This window comes from Borostomias antarcticus (genome assembly GCF_949987555.1).
Source record: "Borostomias antarcticus genome assembly, chromosome: 7".
Lineage (NCBI taxonomy): Eukaryota > Metazoa > Chordata > Actinopteri > Stomiiformes > Stomiidae > Borostomias > Borostomias antarcticus.
In genome coordinates this window covers 26074328-26093547 of record NC_140240.1, presented here as the reverse complement: position 1 = coordinate 26093547, position 19220 = coordinate 26074328, and the positions used below count along the sequence as shown (strand labels likewise).

Here is a 19220-nt window from a genome sequence, read left to right as displayed (position 1 = left end):
AGCGCCCCCCTTTCTCCGTTATGACCAAGTGTCGAGTCACGGCAACGGACAAAAGCGCATGCGTGCGCGCGCAGCTCACTGATAATTGTGCTCTGTGCACTGTAGTGTTTTATTCAACTGTATTGTAATGTAGTTTAGTGTAATCACGCCTCCTTACACAACTAATACACTAATGTTTTGAGCATTGGAAATGTTAAGTAGGCCTATTCCAGCCGACTATAATAATTCCAATCAACTTCCAAGTTAGTCACCAGAAAGCTGAAATAATTCCATTCAACATATGAAGGTCGAGAGTGCACAGTTTGGAATGAGTACACGGATAGAGCAAATAAAAGTTAAAATGTTTATTACCTTTTTAATATACAGCAGTTCATACAAACCCACCCTTTGCTGTGGAGCTATGAGCTTACCTATGAGCTAAACATAGGACATATCACCCAGGACATGATTCATTCACTTGACAGTGAAAATATGACTTTTATGATATAACAGACATGAAGGAGAGTGACATGTAGATTCTGAGAAGGTGGCCTAGTCACATAGATAATAGACTCCAAAACACAAGCTCACTGCTCTTCACTCACTCAAATGGACCTCGGCACGAAGGGTACCTAGTAGGCCCTGTTGGCAAACTCTGAAAATGCTTCCTTCCTTCCTTCCTTGAGGTCATCTCTGATCTAAAATGATGGGATAGGCAGAAAACACGCACTCCAGCTAGTTACCAATCCACTCACATCAGGTCAGTGATTTCCCAGGAGAGGAGGAAAGAACAAGGAAGCATTGTAACATAATTCCAAGAGCCAAGGAAGTATCTGCCTCATCCTCCCTACAGGCTGTGTGGTCCACCTCTCCAGCAGCTGACAGGACTAAAGCAAGCCATTGTATCTTCAGTGTCACATGTGGAAGGAGATCGCAGCAGACGTCATGACTGAGGCGCCGCCGTCTGCGGTCTCTGGGTGAGCGGTACATTCATTCAGCAGTCAGTCTCTGGGTGAGCGGTACATTCACTCAGCAGTCAGTCTCTGGGTGAGTGGTACATTCACTCAGCAGTCAGTCTCTGGGTGAGCGGTACATTCATTCAGCAGTCAGTCTCTGGGTGAGCGGTACATTCATTCAGGAGTCATGCTTCATTCCCGGAGGAGATGTTTGTAGGAGACTGGTGGAAATTGGTAGTAAAACCCTGATTCTTATTTAGTGTCTATTTCATTCTAATGAGTGTCCATTTCTGTCCAATGGCAGGAGGGATAAGACGAAAGGAAAGGATGTTGCAGCGAGGACTCAAGGGTTTGAGGTTCAACCCCAAAACATGATATTCCAGTGTTGTACGATTGTAGTTCAGTCTAAAAATATGGAAGTAGTGCTCAGCGTTAGTGCAACTGGCAAGAATAGCCCTGTACAAGAACAGCCTTGTACGAGACCAAGAGGGGGAACTAACAACCCGAATGACAAATAACATTCATAACTTTCAACGCACACACGCACGCACACACACTTTGAACACAGACAAAACTAATTCTCTCAAGATGATCTCAAAGCACCATATTCCTTTCCACCACTGGAACCAATCCAGTCCCATCAGATCAGTGATTTCTCAGAGTTAGGGAGGGAGGAGGGAATGTTACATACACAACAAATACACACAAACATAACTAAACACAAAACTAAACTCTTTGTAAATTATTTTCTCCCCAGCTGGGTGTTGCTGTAACTCTTTACACTAGGGGTGTGTTGTAACAGCGGACGCCAGGTTGATCACACTGGCTGGACGAGACCAATGGCCAGGCTGTTAGAATGAGAGCGAGGGGACAGGCTGGTTAGCAACTCATTGTTGACTGCAGGTTACGGGGTGTGCGTGCCCGGAGGCATCCGAAATCTAGGCTGGGCTACTGCGGTGGCAGACTTGATGATGATCATGACGCTATGTTGTAGGGTTTTTTGAAAGGAAGGAAGGGAGGGAGGGAGCTGACGTTTGTGATTCAGTGTACGATCGGCTACTCCACCCACTGGACACGCTAACAACTCATTTCAGTAAAGATGCACTTGTACACACGCGTACACACACGCACACACACAGAGTATCTCTTAGAAAACGGATAAATTAATGTCAACAAAATAAGAACATAAAACAATTTACATTGATAGATCACGGCAGAACTGGTGTATAGCAGACCATACAATACCATCCTTCCCAGAAAAAGAGTTCCTCATGTCCAAGAACCAGACTACAATGTCCATTCAATGAATTTGTGGACGATATAGCCCATCACCTCCAATGCCGCCAACTGCGTTCGTCCAATGAAATTGCAGTACCAAGTAATGCCTAGCTTATACCCGTTTCTGTCCGAGCAGAGACCACAAGATACAGTGACCGAGGCTGTGAGGTCAAGCCATGAATGCCGTAGTGAGCGATGTCAGCACGATGAAAGCAGCAGTGTCCACTGGAAGCTGGACTGGGAGGAGTCCCACTCAAAGCTCCCTTCTGCTGCCCCCTAGTGGCAGGAGCTGGAACCCCCCCAACACCACCACAGGGTGTCACAGGAAGACGAAGTCGTCGCTGCTGCCCCTGTTGTGATTCCTGCTCAGCTTGCCTGGGGGCAGGATGTGGGCGGGGCCGGGGTCGGCGCTGCTGTGCCCCTCCAGGGCGTAGTCCTGCCCCTGGCCCTCCACAAAGGTGAAGACGGGGTACTTCTCCTTGGAGGACGACAGGGCCTGCCAGAGAGAGAGAGAGAGAGAGAGAGAGAGAGAGAGAGAGAGAGACAAAGAGGAGGAAAGGGCTCGTGTCAGCACATGACTAGGCTCGTGCAAAGTAAGAGCTTTCAGGTGAAAGGTGAGTCGTGAGACGGGTACTTCATTGTCCATTTGAATAGGCGACATGAGACGAGCACAGGAGGAGTGACTCACCATGCTGACGGCGGAACACAGAGACTCAAAGTCCTTCTGGTTCTTGGCGTAGAAGCCAATGGTGCAGCTGGGGTCCATTCTGCTGAAGGGCATCTTCCTGGGCGAGCTACAGTGGAACGACTGGGGGGGGAAGAGAGAGAGAGAGAAGAGAAGAGGAGGGAGGAGTGGGTAGAGAGAGAGAGAGAGAGAGAGAGAGAGAGACAGCGGTAGACAGATACGTCAGGGAAAAGGGGACACAAAAAGTGCACCTCGCCTCACAAACACAGGACACTAAGTCTAAAAGCCTAGACACACACGGATAACGAGCAGACACACACAGATAACACACACAGATAACAACAGAGCACGTCGGTGATAAGAGAGAACGAGTTGGAGGTCTCACCTCCAACGAGGAGTTGTCCTGCGTGACGTCCACCACCGGCTGACAGTAGTGCGGGTCCAGATAGAGCAGCTGCTCGTCTGAGGGGGGGCAGCAAGAGGGAGGGGGGGGGGGGTCAGGTCAACCAAGAGACCAATCGGAGACCACCTTAATCAGGAAGCAGCGTCTGGGCTCTCACCTTGGTAGCCAATGAAGAAGAGCGAATGCTTGGGCTTGCCCCCGATGATCCCGATGCAGCTGTCCAAGTTGAGAATGTTCTAGAAATAAAGATAAATACACAGAGGAAAAATGCTTTGTAATTCTGGGTTTCAAACTGTCTGTTAGTGTTGTGTGTGTGTGTTTGTGTGTGTGTGTGTGTGTACCAACCTTCACACACTCGATGTAGCAGGGGTTGAGAGACTCCCCGCCAAGTCGTACTGGGACCAGTATAATGACGGACTTCCAGCCGGGACTGGTGATCGTCTCAGACTGGTCCTCGGACGACGAAGACGACGACAGGTCGCATAGATGCACCACGTCCTCTTTGTACACTGGACAGGGAACGCGCACACACAAACACAGACACACACAAACACGCACGCTACATTTGAGATAAACGTGGACGCGTAGAGGACGACTGGAAAACAGCTCGAGCGTCCGCCACCCCGAGGGAGTGAACTACAGCGGGTTCAGAAGGTCACACTCACCGGTGCAGTCCTGGGCCACATACACAGCCAGGTTGTGCACCTCCGTCGCTTTCGCTACCGCTTTCCTGGAAAACACACGCACACACACACACAGAAACACACACACAGAAACACACACACACACACACAGTGGTCAGCGTTAGTGCAACTGGCAAGAAAAGCCCTGTACAAGAACAGCCTTCTATGAGACCAAGAGGGGGAACTAACAACTCAAATGACAAATAACATTCATAACTTTCAACACACACACGCACACACACACACGCACACACACACGCACACACACACGCACACACACACGCACACACACACACACAGAGATCACAAATCCAGGCATCGCATCGTCCCCGCGGGCGTCCGTAGGCGAAGAAACGACACGGAACGATGCGAAACGGCGTTAAAAAAAACAAACAAACAAAAAACGCCGCCGTCGTCCCCGTCTCTCACCTCAGTATGTGCGCCACCACCGAGGGGCCGTACCAGTCGCCGGCCTTCTTCCCGGAGCTCTTGCCCAGCTCCACCAGCTGGTGGACGCCGAAGGGCGTCGGGGGCTGGTCGCCGAACCAGCCCGCCAGCCGCCGGTGCACGGGTTCGGCCCGCCGGTCTCGCTCCGACTCGGGCCTCCTCTGGCGGGCGCGCTTGGGAGCCTGCTCCCCCGTCGTCGTCGTCCGCCGGGGGGTGCGGGCGGCGGCGGCGCCACGCGAGGAGGAGCCCCAGGAGGGGATGGGGACGCCGGCGGCCCGGGACGGGGAGCGCGGGCGGAACGCCTCGAAGTCTACGTCGGCCAGCTGCTGGGCGTCGGGCCACGCCCAGTCTACGAAGGAAACGGTTAGTTGTTTATTTATTTATTTGCGTGCACTCCAGGACAGAGAGAGAGAGAGAGAGAGAGAGAGAGAGGGAGGATGAGAGGATGTACGAAAAAAGATGGAGGGGACGAGGAAAGCGGAGAGGCAGAGACGGGGGGAGGGGGGGGGCGGATATCGAAAAGAAAGATGGAGAGTTGGACAAAAGAACAAGCATAGACTGTACAGCGGGACCAAACATCACAGGTCTCTGAAAAGAAAAAAGAAAAAAGCAGAGCAGGAAGCGGGTCCAGAGAAAGAGGATGGAGGCGGTAGCTAGGGGGGGGGGGGGGGGGGGCCTCACCGCGGGGCAGCAGGTGGACCAGGAGGCCCTGGGCCAGCATCATCTGGCCGCTGCGCAGCATGCAGCCCCAGCCGCAGTCCGTGGTCCAGCCGGAGCCGTCCAGCGCCGGGAACTCCCTCCGGTACGTCAGCCAGAGGCACGACACAAAGGCCAGCCGGAAACGCTCCACCTCGTCTGGACGGACGGACGGGGAGGGAGAGAAAGAACGGGTGAGAAAGTGAGAATTTTTTATTTAAAAAAAATAAAAAAATAAATAAAGAACAAAAAAGAGTTCGACCCATTGAGGAGATGTTTCTTCTTTTTTTACCACATGGAATCAAGAATTACTTAGTTCCTTTTCTTCCGAAGAGAAAACACAGCTGCGGGGTAGGGTGTGGTGGACAGCCGCGTTCGCTCACGTCACACAAGAGGAGAGACACGCTAGCCATGCCCGTTTGACAGAGTGATAGAGAGAAAGAGAGATAGCTCACGCACACACACACTCTTATATTTGTGTTTGGTCTTTACCTTTACTGTTAAGCAGATCTTATATATGTGTTTGGTCTTTACCTTCACTGTTAAGCAGATCTTATATATGTGTTTGGTCTTTACCTTCACTGTTAAGCAGATCTTATATATGTGTTTGGTCTTTACCTTCACTGTTAAGCAGATCTTATATATGTGTTTGGTCTTTACCTTCACTGTTAAGCAGATCTTATATATGTGTTTGGTCTTTACCTTCACTGTTAAGCAGATCTTATATATGTGTTTGGTCTTTACCTTCACTGTTAAGCAGATAGGTGTGTCCCAGGATGATCACTGGTGAGGTCTTGTTGAATGTTGTTTTAGACTTGACTGACCAGCCTGAGGGAGAGGGGAGAGAGAGAGATCAGTTATTAGATTAGAGATTAGTTATAGAGAATTCTTTAATGACTAAACAATAGGGGGAAGTTCAGGAATAGGTTTTGGAATAAAAAATGTTTGGGGATTAAATAGGCCTTTGTTGTTTAATGGAAATGTTTTTAAAACACCCACATGATGTCATTCCTTTGTCATTTAGAAACCAAAACACGTACACTACAAACGTACACTACACACGTACACTACACACGCGCATACACACGCGCACACACACGCGTGCGCACGCGCACACACACACGCGCACACAAACACACAGACGCACACGCACGCACACACTATACACACTATACACACTTGGATGGGGATGGGGATCATTCATTTTTATTGATACCGTTATCGAGTCTGCTTAATGATCCGGGTCCTTATTGATACCACTATCGATACTTTTGTATGGGAAAAACGAGACGGACGGCAAAACATGTTTAACAGAACTGGTTTCGTTAAATATGTATTTGTTTATGTTTCACTAAGTATTTCGTTTTCACACTTAAGTGTCTGTACTGTCACTTTAAAGTCGCACAGAAACGGACGTGAGATCATCCAACTTCCGTAATTTGACGTGTTTCCGACGCAAACAAGCTATGAGTGTGGGACATGCGTTTAGAGGAATTTGATTGGAACATTGACAAGTGGACGGGTTTTAAGAACTTTAGACAGATTCGATAGAAGGCACACACACATGTACACACACATACACCAGCCAACTTCCGGCTTAGGCCTGGGCCATAGCAAACACACAACAGTATTTGCCATGTCTCTCCTATGATGCTTTTTTAGCCTCTCTTCATCTGAAATGTAATTTAATGTAATGTACTGCTTTATAAATGTTCTTAGCCGGTAGACAAACATACTCCTGGAGCTTGCTCGATCGCCTTGTTGAGAGGGGTCAGGGAAGAATTTTTACAGCTCACTTTTCTGGCCCCCGGGTGATTGTTTTTTTGCTTCCCTCTGGAATATGTAGAGGTGGGTCGTATGCCCATCTCCCTTGTTCTCTGTAAAGTGCATTGTGTTGCCTCTGGGTATGAAATGCGCTATACAAATAAAGCTTTGATTGATTGATTGATTGATTGTTAACAGTGCTCACATAGGTCTGGCTATGATTGATTGATTGTTAAGAGTGCTCACATAGGTCTGGCTATGATTGATTGATTGATTGATTGATTGTTAACAGTGCTCACATAGGTCTGGCTATGATTGATTGATTGTTAACAGTGCTCAGATAGGTCTGGCTATGATTGATTGATTGATTGTTAACAGTGCTCAGATAGGTCTGGCTATGATTGATTGATTGTTAACAGTGCTCAGATAGGTCTGGCTATGATTGATTGATTGATTGTTAACAGTGCTCAGATAGGCGAGACTATCTCCACACTTTGTTTACGCTGTGTCAGCGCCGGAGACAGGTCTGGCTGGACGTATTACCATTCTGCAATAGGGGTGGGAAAATTTCTTTAAACCAATCACAGTTGTCTTGGGCGGAGCCAGCCCCGGACGCAGCGACAGTGCTCTTGCAAAATAGTCTGGATCGAATCTGATTGGTGCCGAGAGAATCTCTCAGCCCGAATCAGATTAATTTGCGTCACCAGTCTCGCCACTGATTGGGCAGTGTGACAACGAATGACAAGGTTTATTGCCAAAACCTACATCTGTTGAGTCAGACTAGCACTCACATGACATTTATCAAGTTAATATGATCTTTACGTCGGCATTCCTACCTACAAGACAAAGTGTAGCCGAGTGTGTGCAGACCAATATGTTGCTTGCTGGGAAGCTGTCCATGATGCTGAAACTGAAATACTTGTATCATTCTTGAAAACGCCTGGTTTTGGTGCTCGAGAATTATATATGCCTACTGTACTTGTGCGCTTGCATGAACGTGCAGTAGCCTAGCCTACACTTTTGATTGTCCCAGTTAAAATGGTCACTCGGCTGTAGGCTCGATAGCAGACCTGATAAGCTCCGACGTTATTAATTACTGGGTCTTGAGAAATTTGGAACAGGTCCTTTTGGAACCGGGTTTTGGTCCCCATCCCTATACACACTACACACTACACACTACACACACACACACACACACACACAAATACCCCACTCACCATACTTGACGTTATTCCACGCGGACATCAGCTTGGCTTTCAGTTTGTCCACCTCGTCCGGCTCCCCTCCCGTCCCCCCCTCCTTGGCGGGCTCCGCCCCCGGGGGGACGCCGTTCTTGTGTCCGAAGAAGCTGCTCACGGTCTCCAGGGCCTGCTGCTGCTGGGGCCTCCTGGAGTCCACGACAGGCTCGTCCTGCCCCGCTACGCCCACATACTGGGCCGAGCTGGGGGACACGGAGTTCATGGCTCTGGCTCACAGCTGGGTAACCTACAGTAGAGGTCTGAGAGAGGGAGAGGGGTAAGAAGTAACGATAGAACAGTCAGCGGGCCTATCTGATTGGGCGTTATAGTACAGCGAGTAGTCTCTCTCCAGACTCAAATAGTATGTTGAATCGCTGCGCTCCGCATGCTACATAAGAGTTAGTGCCACTTCGCCCCCCAAGCTGGTGTGAGGGTGTATCGATGGGTCAAAATTGAAAAAGTGACAGCCAGGTTGTATCAGCCAATGAGAGACACTAGCCCAGGTTAGATGGGTGGGAACTATGGGTGGGAACGCCTGATCGCGTTACTGATTCATGTCGCCGGGATTCCAGCGCTACCAATGATTTGCCAGGATCTGAACACCAGATTTTTGCATGAAGTGTTCCAGACCCATAGAAAGATCTGCAGCATGCAGTATGTAGCTCACGTACATATAGTGTATCAGCGAAAGAACTCTCATGGGTCTGGCATTGAGACTATACGGAGGGAGACTGAAGAAGAGACCTTTGTTAATCAGTCTAGAGATAACACACAGCCTAGTAAGTAAGTAAGCCTCTGACTCGCAATTCCAATCAATATCAGTCTTGAATAGATAACCTTTTACCCATCTTAGGTCGTGTTAAATTATAATCTTTTCAGTGGCCAGATTAGTGAGTCCAAAAGAGACTGTCAAAACCAACTGCAGGGGATGTGAAATGCACAGTAAATGAATCCCAAAATTGATTCACATCTACGTAGATGAGGTCTCCTGACTTGAAGGAGTCTAAGGAAATGTATCATCACGATGGATTGTTATTTTTTGCATATATTCTCTATTTATTCCCACTGCTGAAACACCAAATTTCCCCCACGGGGATTAGTAAAGTATCTATCTATGAGAGTGACAAAGACAGAGGGACAAAGACAGAGAGACGGAGAGAAAGAGAGAGAGAGTGAGCAGAACGTTACACAAATGCATCACTAAAGTTAGGAATGCATAATGACTTCGCCGTTTTGCTGATTAGCTCTTTGACCTCAACCCCAACAAGAAAGGGGACCACTGTCCATCCCTACTATTAACGGGAAGTTCGATTCACGTGAAAATACCCGTCATGTGAGTTTAGTGTGACCAGAGGAGCTTAACAACCGTCAAATCCTTGGTTTAAGTCACGGATGAGGCAACTGTAGACGTATACAGTAATGACTGTAGTATACTATTTCCAATGTCTATAGAGATCCATGATTATCCAGACAAATAAGCCTGTTAAGAGGTTTCAAGTGAGTTTTCAGCGTTACGAGCTTCAAATGAATACTTGGCGACTATAACGTTAATGTAGATTCTACTTATCGGTCTCCGACTATTTTCTGGAGCTGGAACATTACACGGAGAGTACCACGTGAGGTGACCAAACGTAGCTTCGCGTGGTGTCCAAAAACAGTTTAAATAATAATAATAATTTAATTTACATGTTCAAATCATAACTTTTTTTAAATCATGGATTCCAAAAATGTATCTGAAATGTTTGTTTATTCCTGGCCCTCTGAACTGTTAACTTACGTTTCAGCAAATAGACGGAACCAAACACACCAGCTATTATGTTAGCTACCAGTTACAGTTGCTGCTGCCTGGGTGGCCTCATATCAAACACTGTCCTTACCCGGTGAAGAGTATCATGGTGTTTCTATCCTCCAGTTTTCATCCAGATAAATCCAGTTCGAGGTCGATGGCTCGAACGCAACGTTAAATTGACCAAACTAACGTTAGCTAGTTTGCTAGCAGTCCGACGAGTCAGATTCGCCGGCGGCACTGGGCAGCTAAAAACGTAACGTTATGCCCATACAATGTCACTGATATACAGAAGTCATTATTCTACATGAAGCTACTAGTCAGTAAACCCATTCGAGGTATGAATGTCTTCGAGGACACGCGTTTTCGAGCGAGAAACCAGAGAAAATAGCATTCGACGGCAGATAGCCAGTGCTACGTGCACTTCCTGTTGTCCTTGCCCGACACGGCGTAAAATAACGTGATTGGATAATCTGCTATACAACGCACCCCAATTGGCTAAAATTTTATCAATCGGCTGCATCACATGTTTCATTGGCTAATATTATACACTGAGGTTATGTAACGTCTGACGTCCATGAGCAATGCACCTGTGAATTAAATTTACACCTCTTCTTCTTCTTCTAAATTTACACAGATTATGAACTATGAACATATTAAATCTGTCATGACTGGGTGGAAGAGGTAGGCTACGGAAACACACTTGGTCTAATTTGATGTCACCAAAAAACAAAGTAGTCTACTTTTTTGTGCATGGCTGTAAACCCATAGCTGTAAGCCATGGCATTTGTCGGGTTGTCACTCCCTCCCTTCCTTACTCTGGTCAATGTTGACCTGCATTTCTCTGTTGGCACCAGAAGAGGCAGTAGTTCCAACACACCAAAATAAAGAAAGACACCAAAATCAATTGGCCGATCTCCACTGCACAAGTAGAGTAGTGGTGAAAGTGGCAAATTTAATAAATGAAAATAATCATAAAGCAAATTTATGATTAGGTTAGTACTGAAGAAGTGATGATGGATGGATAGATAATTGACTGAGATGAAGAAAGAGCGGAAGAAATAAGTTAAAATGTCCCCTAGTGTTATGGCGATCAGTTCCTGATCAACTGGATAGAAAGAAAAATTGAATTTTTAGCCTACACAGTTATAATACCAGCTGACCGTCATGGTTCTAGTAATGGAAATCAACACCCCTCCTGACTGCTTCTGGCAAAAGTCGTCCCCAGTCAGAATCACGAACCCCCCCCCCCCCCACACACACACACACAGACACACTCAAATTAACTACCATAGGGAGGAGGGCTGACAGAATAAAACATTCCAGCAGGCAGGAAGGTGGCCTCTCTGAGTAGTAGGTTGGTGAATGCTGTGCAGTAAAAAACGAATGCTGTCTAAACTGCTGGCCATCATGGACAATCTCTCCCACTCTCGACATGACACTCTGGTCAGGCAGAGGAGCATAATCAGTAGCAGAGTAATCCTCCCATGGTGCTTGACAGAGACCGCGACGGTTTCTTCATGCCATGGCTGAAGCAAAACAATGATCTTTGATGATGGATGGATAAATAGTCGGTTGAGATGAGTTGCTTTTCCTCCCGGGGAAGGGCGTCCCACACTCGGACTGTGAGGAATCTGGGTGTGACCCTGGACAATCAACTACTATTCTCATCAAAGACTGCATTGGTTACACACTCCTGAAGATTCCTGCCCTACATTAGGAGAATTCGCCCCTTCCTCACTAACGAGACAGTGCACTTCCTCCTTCCCAGCTAGCAATCAATTGTTCTAAGAATGTGAAAACATTAGCAGAACGTGTTGGGAATGTTCCCCAATGTTGTGGAAACATTCCCTGCTAGCTGGGTTGTTGGTGCCACGGCATCTGCCATCAGACCTCTGGAGCTGGTCCACAAAGATGCAGCTCTGCTTGTGTTCAACTGCCCCAAACAACTGTCCCACACAACAAGGGAACTGTCCCACACAACTTCCCTCTCTGTTCTCTCCACTGGCTCCCTGTAGCAGCTCGTATACCGTTTAAGACTCTGGTGATAGCCTACGGTGCCGTGAAAGGAACAGTTCTGTCCCCAGTCAAGCCCTACACACCCACCTGACCACTTCTCTCTGCTGCTTCGAGGTGACTGGGTTCACCGTCGCTCCATGGCCCCTGCAGTCAAGCGGTCCTTGCCCCACAATGGTGGAATGAACTCCTCACTGACGTCAGGACAGCAGAGTCGCTGCCCAGCTTTTGCCGCTGGCTGAGAACTGGCCGTTTTTCATTATTCTGAATCGATTGCAGGCATTTGTTTTACACCAAAACCACACCTTGGCAGTAAAATGGCCACCCCCACTTTTCCCGCTCATCAGAAAGCCATTTTTTGGGGATGAAAATAAATTTGCTGAGCATGTAAATTAAAAAGTAGCTTTATTAGTTCATTTCAATTTCAAGTTAAGGTGTGATGGGTATTTGCCTCTACCTACAGTAACATGCTGTGTATTAGAAATGTCGCTCAGAGAGCACAGACCTCCACCCCTGATTTAATTTCGTGGCCCTGTGCATGCCAAAATTGAATAGGTTCTAAATTGGCCCATGCTACACCCCTCCATCGAGTTTCATAAAAATAAAAAATAAAAGGATGTGAATGGCCATCCGGGCCGTTTTGGCAGTTCATGGACCCACCGTGTGATGAGTTAAAAATGACTAGAGGTGAATGGGTGGCTGTATTTGGCCGGCTCTGTTGCTCCCCCCTCGGGTCACAGCCGGCGGTGAGCAATGCGGTGGGCTCTCCCCTCGCAAACCCAAGTCCAAACCCTGTGTCTCTAGCACCCTCACACAGGGAGCTGGCTTTGTTCTAAGTTTTAAGTTTTGTTTTCATCTTGTGTAATCCTAGTCCAAAAAATGACTGGAGGTGAATGGGTGGCTGTATCTCTGCCACGCTGCTCTGTGGCGCCCCTCTCGGGCAATGTGGTGCACTCTGGGCTCTCCCCCCGCACACCCCAGTCCAAACCCTGTGTCTCTAACCAGGGAGCAGTTTGGTCGGGCGGCCAGCTCTAGGAAGAGTCCTTGTGGTTCCGCCCATCAGCCAAGGGAGCAACAAAGCCAGGGACACACAGAGGGAGGGAGGGAGCATGTGAGAAACAAACAATCACTAATATTGGGTTGCGGGCTGTGCCAGCCCGTCAGCCAAAAAGAGGGAGAGAAAGACAGAGTGATAGAGACAGAGTGGGTATAGTGAGAGAGAGTCAGTGTGTGTGCTGACAGAGAGAGAGAAAGAGAGAGAGAAAGAGAGAGAGACAAGGGGGTAGCTGGGACTCATGAGGCCTCCATCTATAGGGTTGGGGGGAGATCCTGCCTGACAGGCAGTCCCATGGGTACACAACGTGTTACACAACCGCTTCCCGCCTCATTTGCCCACGCTGGGATCGATCTCGGGTCCTCTGACTGGCACGCACTTGACCACCACTCATGAACATTACTGTAGCCAGCTACGATTTGATTTGATGGTGTGGCTGGGAGATCTTTATACTGAGTAGTGAGTTTAACTAATTCCACTCGGTTACATCAGCCAGAATGTTGCTTTAGCCACAGTAGGTGTCCTGGGTCTAGGACTGTTTGCAGTACACCTGGATAGATCAGGGCACGGCAGGATATGAACACGTAAACACAAATAAATAGATCTTTAGACCTCAATATTGAGACTGTGTCCGATTCACTTCTAACATGGGTTGGAAGACTGTTTCAGAGAAATGGGGAGTTATCTGCATATCAGGTATGATGGCAAATTAGCGATATTACTGTTTTCTTTGACATTACTGGACAGCTACACACTTGTAATTTTGTTGATTAACGGCTTACAGCGTGGTGGTTTAAATCTAAATGTACTGGGTCGGAGGGAGTGTAGATCAGGGTTTAAATAGACTAAAACTAATGTTGTCCAGGCAGTGATCTACTCAGATATTGTATACTACTCTCTCAGTCACTAAAGTACCCCATGCTGCCGTGTGAGGGAAGGAGAACACTGATCTCATCATCACAGTTAAATAAGAGAGGTTGGTTTCTCTCTTTGCAGATCTCCTATTCCAACCTATTATCTCCCCGTCTTCCTCCATGGGAAGGGTCTCCAAGGGCCAGCAGCAGGGGCTGCAGGTGTTCAAGGACCACAGCTTCAACATGACCTGCTCCATCCGGCCACAGTACTCTGGAGGCTCCTTTCCACCTCAACTTCACCGGCTCCAACACAACCCTGAGACGCACCCTCCCAGCTGTCAAACACGCTGCCAACTTCCTCTTTCCTGCTGCAGACCATGCCCACCAAGGAAACTACAATTGTATTTATGAGGTCCACGTTTTCTCTCATAACTTCACGTCTGAGAGTGAGCTCCTTTCTGTCACTGTCACAGGTAACCAAGAATAGAGTTTTGAAACCAAAATCTATACCTTTTTCACTCAATCGAAAGGGTTGCCATGAGCCATGACATGTTTTTGTAAACCGCTTGGGGTTGGTCTTGGGTGAATCTACTGTAACTGTCAGTGAGTCATTTGATTCCCGTGATCTGGGGATAGGTGACCACAGAATTCTATGTAGAAAGTAGCAGCACCTTTGACTGGAAATGAAAGTTAAATGACTTAAACATTTCAGTTGACATCTTAATCAGATTTGATGATTACCAGTCATGCTCATTCGCTGTTTCAATCTGCTCAGAGCTGTCAAGACTCTCCTCTGACAGCTTTCGTCATCAGAGTGATGGTGGTGCTGCTGACTATGGTGATATACAATGCTGCCCTCTGTCTGTTCTTACAGGTAAAGGTTATTACCCAGTCGGGAATTATAGCTATGGCACAGAGCTCAAGTCTTTGCTTAACTACCAAGTTTGCACATCTGCTTGCTGAGCCTAGGCTTGTTCATGGTCTGCGATCTGTTCGTGTAGGCCTGTGATAATTAACTTGCTGCTCATTTCTCCAAGTCTCCCCCTGTTCCTGACTCTTGGTGTTGTGTCTCTCAGATCAGGGGGCGGAGGCCAGCAGAGAGGGAGGGCATGGAGATGGGGTCCCTGCATTCCAGTGCTTAAGCGGGGCCAGGAGAGGAACGAGCAGCCCAGAGGATGGAGTAGGAAGAAGCTGCTCCTAGAGGCTGATATTAGGTCAGTCATATGGTGTCCCAATGGGCCAATGGTGACTGAGTTTTGGGGGAAGGTGGTCTGATCCTGGATCTTTGAAGTTCAACCCACAATCTTTTTTATCATAGCTTTTTTCTTTTTTTTGTTAGCTTTTTAGATTGAATTAATTGCCCTTCTTTAGATTGTAGTTGCATGATCCGCTATTAACATTGTTTACTGATATATTTAGTATGCTGACAGTAAAATAAAAAAGAATATAGAATCCTGGATCTGGGCCTGAGGATAAATTCTACCCAGAGTCCCTGCATTTTTTGATTATGAGCTTTTCTTATTCAAGCATTTCTTCATTCAATCTTTTATAGATTTACGTAAATGAGTATTTCTTGTTCGTTAACACGTTAGTGATATTTTCGTACATATATATTTAATTTTGCTGAGGATATTAGGGGCTTGGGACTCAATAAGTTAATAGTTCTAGATAAGAGATAATTTCTACTGGTGTTTCTATGTTTGATACAAACAAATTATGCATTTGGCTTTTATCTTTATTTCTTTTACAATTACTTCAGTTTTCTGAGATGTGCTCTTGTCTTTTGTGAATGTTGTCTTTTATAGAAAAATATTTTTTTACTACCTTCTCCTGACCTGACATAGTATAAATAAAGTTACAGTCAAAGTCTGGCCTTTGTATTTATTTAAATTTATTTTTACTGTATTTCACAAGTCTCTAGTTTATTCATCAACAGTGATTTTATGAACCTTTATTTAACCAGGTTGAACCCATTGAGATTAAAATGTCTTTTTCAAGAACGGCCTGGCCAAGAGCGGAGGCAGTATCAGTTTCAGACAGGTCCAGCCTGGCTTATGTGCGTGGCTGGCTTGTTTCTGTTCAGGACTGGTAGGACAGAAGCTAGTCATGCCACTGAAATAGCTGTGAATTGAAATGACATGAAATAATGTCTGATAAATTAAGATAGGTCTTGTCGCCTCGACACATCAGTTCCAATGCTTCCAATGCTAATCCAGCACAATAAGAGCGGGATAGCCAGTTAGCTCATGAGCTCACAACAACTAAGTAGCAGCTTCCATAACATTAATGGTAGCGGTCAGTGGCTAAAGCAATTACACTGATGATTATCATCCCCACCAAGTCTTGAACCCCGGTCTCCCAGATGGGAGTCCAATGCTCTCACCACTACTCTACTTGTGCAGGAAATCGGCGGGTTGATTTTGGTGTCGTCCTTTATTTTGGTGTGCTGGGACTACTGCCTCTTGTGGTGCCAACAGAGAAATGCAGGTCAACATTGACGACAGAGCGACGGAGGGAGGGAGGGAGAACCGGACAAGCGCTATCCTAGGTGTGCTGGCTTACAGCCACGCACAAAAACAATAGATCAACTCAAAAGTGCTGTACAGTTAAAGTGCAGGGAAGCCATGAATCCTATTTTAATTAAAACTAGAAACAGTGCACAGACCTCCGCCCCTGAATGCAATTGTGGCTCTGGGCACGCCACAATTGAATGGCCACCCAAATATGGCTGGGCCAGGCAATTCACCGCATTTCATCTTTTGGACTAGGATTACGCAAAAACTACCAGACTGCTTTTCATGAAACATGGAGGGTTGTCGTATGGGCCAATTTAGAACCCATTCAATTTTGGCGCACACAGAGCCACGACATGCATTCAGGGGCAGAGTGCTCTCTGAGCACCATTTCTAGTTCTTTATTCTTTCAATGTTTCTAAAGATACTCTTGTGTATATTTTGTTTCTATTATTATGTTAGAACAATGTTAGATCAAATTATTGTGCATTAATCTTGCTTCTAAGAAAAATATAATTAATGTGTAGGCTACAGTAAAATACTGCATCAAATAATGTATGGCTGTCCAGCTTCTCATACAGATGTCATCCAACTTACATACAGTATGATGAGAAAAAGTACACAAATGTAAATATTTATCCATGTGAACTAGACATGTATCTGAAAAGTGGTAGATGCCCAATTTCCCTCCATTTCACACTGTACTGTAAATGACCACATTACACAGTGAAATCTATTGCATGAGATGCATTACATTTATTAAACTAATAAATGTATGAAATACAACAGCCATAAAATGATAGATTTTGAAGATGAGTGTATCATTTTGTTTCCAGGTCAAATACAAAATACACAAATAAAGTTGTCAGTTATGCAAAAACCAATGCTTCCATTATATTCCAATATGACATTACTGTCTGGAAGTACAAAGTAGTATTGAAAATCAATCGTCATCTCGGATCCACAGACTTTTAATCCCAACTCAAAATATGATGGGGTGGAATACAGAAGCTACTAATATTATATTAGAAAGCTGCACTCGGTCTGAAATACCGAGTTTCCGAATACCGAATTACCTACAGGGCAATGAAAGGAACAGCCCCCTCCTACCTCCAGGCCATGGTCAAACCCTACATCCCCTCCCGACCACTACGCTCTGCTACCTCAGGGCGACTGGTTGCCCCGTCACTCCGAGGCTCCTGCGGTCGATCGACACGGTCACGGCTCTTCTCTGTCCTGGCCCCGCAGTGGTGGAATGAGCTGCCCACTGATGTCAGGACAGCAGAGTCGCTGCCCATCTTTCGTCGCAGGCTCAAAACTCATCTCTTCAAGAAGTACTACAACAATCCTCCCACCTAAGCACTTATTATATTATATTGCACTGTACTTTAGATTGTGATTCTTGCACTTTGCCTTCAGCACTAGATTATGCTCTTAGTCACTTGTTTGTTTTAGAAAGAAGATGCACTTGTGAGTTCTGGCAAGTAGTAGTACATTGGCTCTTCCTACGTTAAATGCAATTATTGTTAGTCGCTTTGGATAAAAGCGTCTGCTAAATGACTAATGTAATGTAATGTAAAATATAAGTGTACATTCCCTTTAATGACATTCAATGTCAATAGTTACATAACATGTGTACAAGCCGTTCAAGTAGAAAATGATGCACATTAACATTGTTATACATTCTATGTATATAGTATGGCTTATAAAAGAGGGTAGCATTGTATTGGCTATTCAGACAATTGTCTTTCAGTTGCTATTTAAATAAATTCTTAATGAGTAGACTTCCAGAGCCAAATTTATCTTGAATTCACTCTATGAAGTACAAGTCTAATATTTGTGTTCTTAATTCATAGGTCAAAAAACAAAGCAAACCTGTATCTCAGAATTAACGTTTATCATCTACAACTTAGAATTATTAGTACCTACTTTAGTATCATCTGATCATTAGCATTAAAATATGTAACATACAGTAGATGAGAGGAGTGGAAGAGGTAACCAAATCATTCTCTAATCCACTATTCTCTTTAGAAAAATAAAACACATTTGCATGGCGCAACAGCTTCCAGGAGTAATACTTTGCCAAACTACTAGTCCACAAATACAGTCCATGTTGCAGAATGTACTCTGATTTTCTGAAAACCGTTTTGAGCACTATTGAATATTTAAGTGGATGTGACAAAAGGGCAGCTGAAGGTTACCAAAAAGTGCAATATGAACATACAGTACGCTTACCCCTGGCCTAGGCTAATGTTTCAAATCCACTTCCAGTGATTGAGCTAAGCTAGGCTAACAGCTCTAACAGGTCTCAATGCTTCCTACTGCATGGAGAGAGAAGAGAAGGGTATGTATCCTCTTATTCGACTCTGGGGAAGATGGCTTATTCCCCCAAACGTTGGCGAGTTCCTTTAAACAATTGATTTGTTGATTGACCAATCAACACAAGGTCTTTGGAATGTGAAACAATGGGGTCATTATGTATGGGAAGATAAATGTACTTAAGCAAAACAGCAAGTGACTACCGGTACACTGAATGTCAGATATAAATGAACAAACTTCTGTTAATGTTAGAACATTTAAGCGGTACAAGTTTAAACATCATGGCCTATTGCTTTAAGTTGAGTCAACATCATCTAGTCTTTACACTGGGTCAATATCGTAACAACTTCTCATTGTTTACATATCAAATAAACTTAAACAAGTATGAAAACATGTTTGGCCAACAAAGACTGCCCTGGTGGTAAAGAAGAGAAGTATTAGGCAAACTGCTCCACAGCACTTTGGCCAACTGAGATGAATCCCTAAGACTGTCACCTAGAAAGGCACCAAGCATTTTGGTTTTTAGTATTACATTTGCTTCAACAGTAG

At 45.7% G+C, this 19220-nt stretch overlaps 1 protein-coding gene across 1 annotated transcript; it reads right to left on the bottom strand.

Moving 5' to 3' along the window:
• Nucleotides 1-329: 329 nt before the first annotated feature.
• atg4da (autophagy related 4D, cysteine peptidase a) lies at nt 330-10290 on the bottom strand. Its single transcript, XM_084441136.1, has 11 exons — nt 10007-10290; nt 8109-8389; nt 5872-5955; nt 5113-5286; nt 4414-4780; nt 3967-4031; nt 3647-3810; nt 3459-3537; nt 3284-3360; nt 2902-3021; nt 330-2709 (listed from the first exon to the last, which is right to left on the bottom strand). Exons 2-11 carry the CDS (start codon nt 8350-8352, stop codon nt 2533-2535), a joined length of 1551 nt encoding a protein of 516 aa, XP_084297262.1. The 5' UTR covers nt 8353-8389; nt 10007-10290; the 3' UTR covers nt 330-2532.
• Between the last annotated feature and the right edge of the window lie 8930 nt (nt 10291-19220).

Coding starts and splice junctions, on each gene's coding strand:
- atg4da (XM_084441136.1), bottom strand. CDS start 8,352: ATGAACTCCGTGTCCCCCAGCTCGGCCCAGTATGTGGGCGTAGCGGGG. Junction 5,956..8,108: donor GTGGAATAACGTCAAGTATG/GTGAGTGGGGTA, acceptor CCTCTCCCTCAG/GCTGGTCAGTCAAGTCTAAA. Junction 5,287..5,871: donor CTATCTGCTTAACAGTGAAG/GTAAAGACCAAA, acceptor CCGTCCGTCCAG/ACGAGGTGGAGCGTTTCCGG.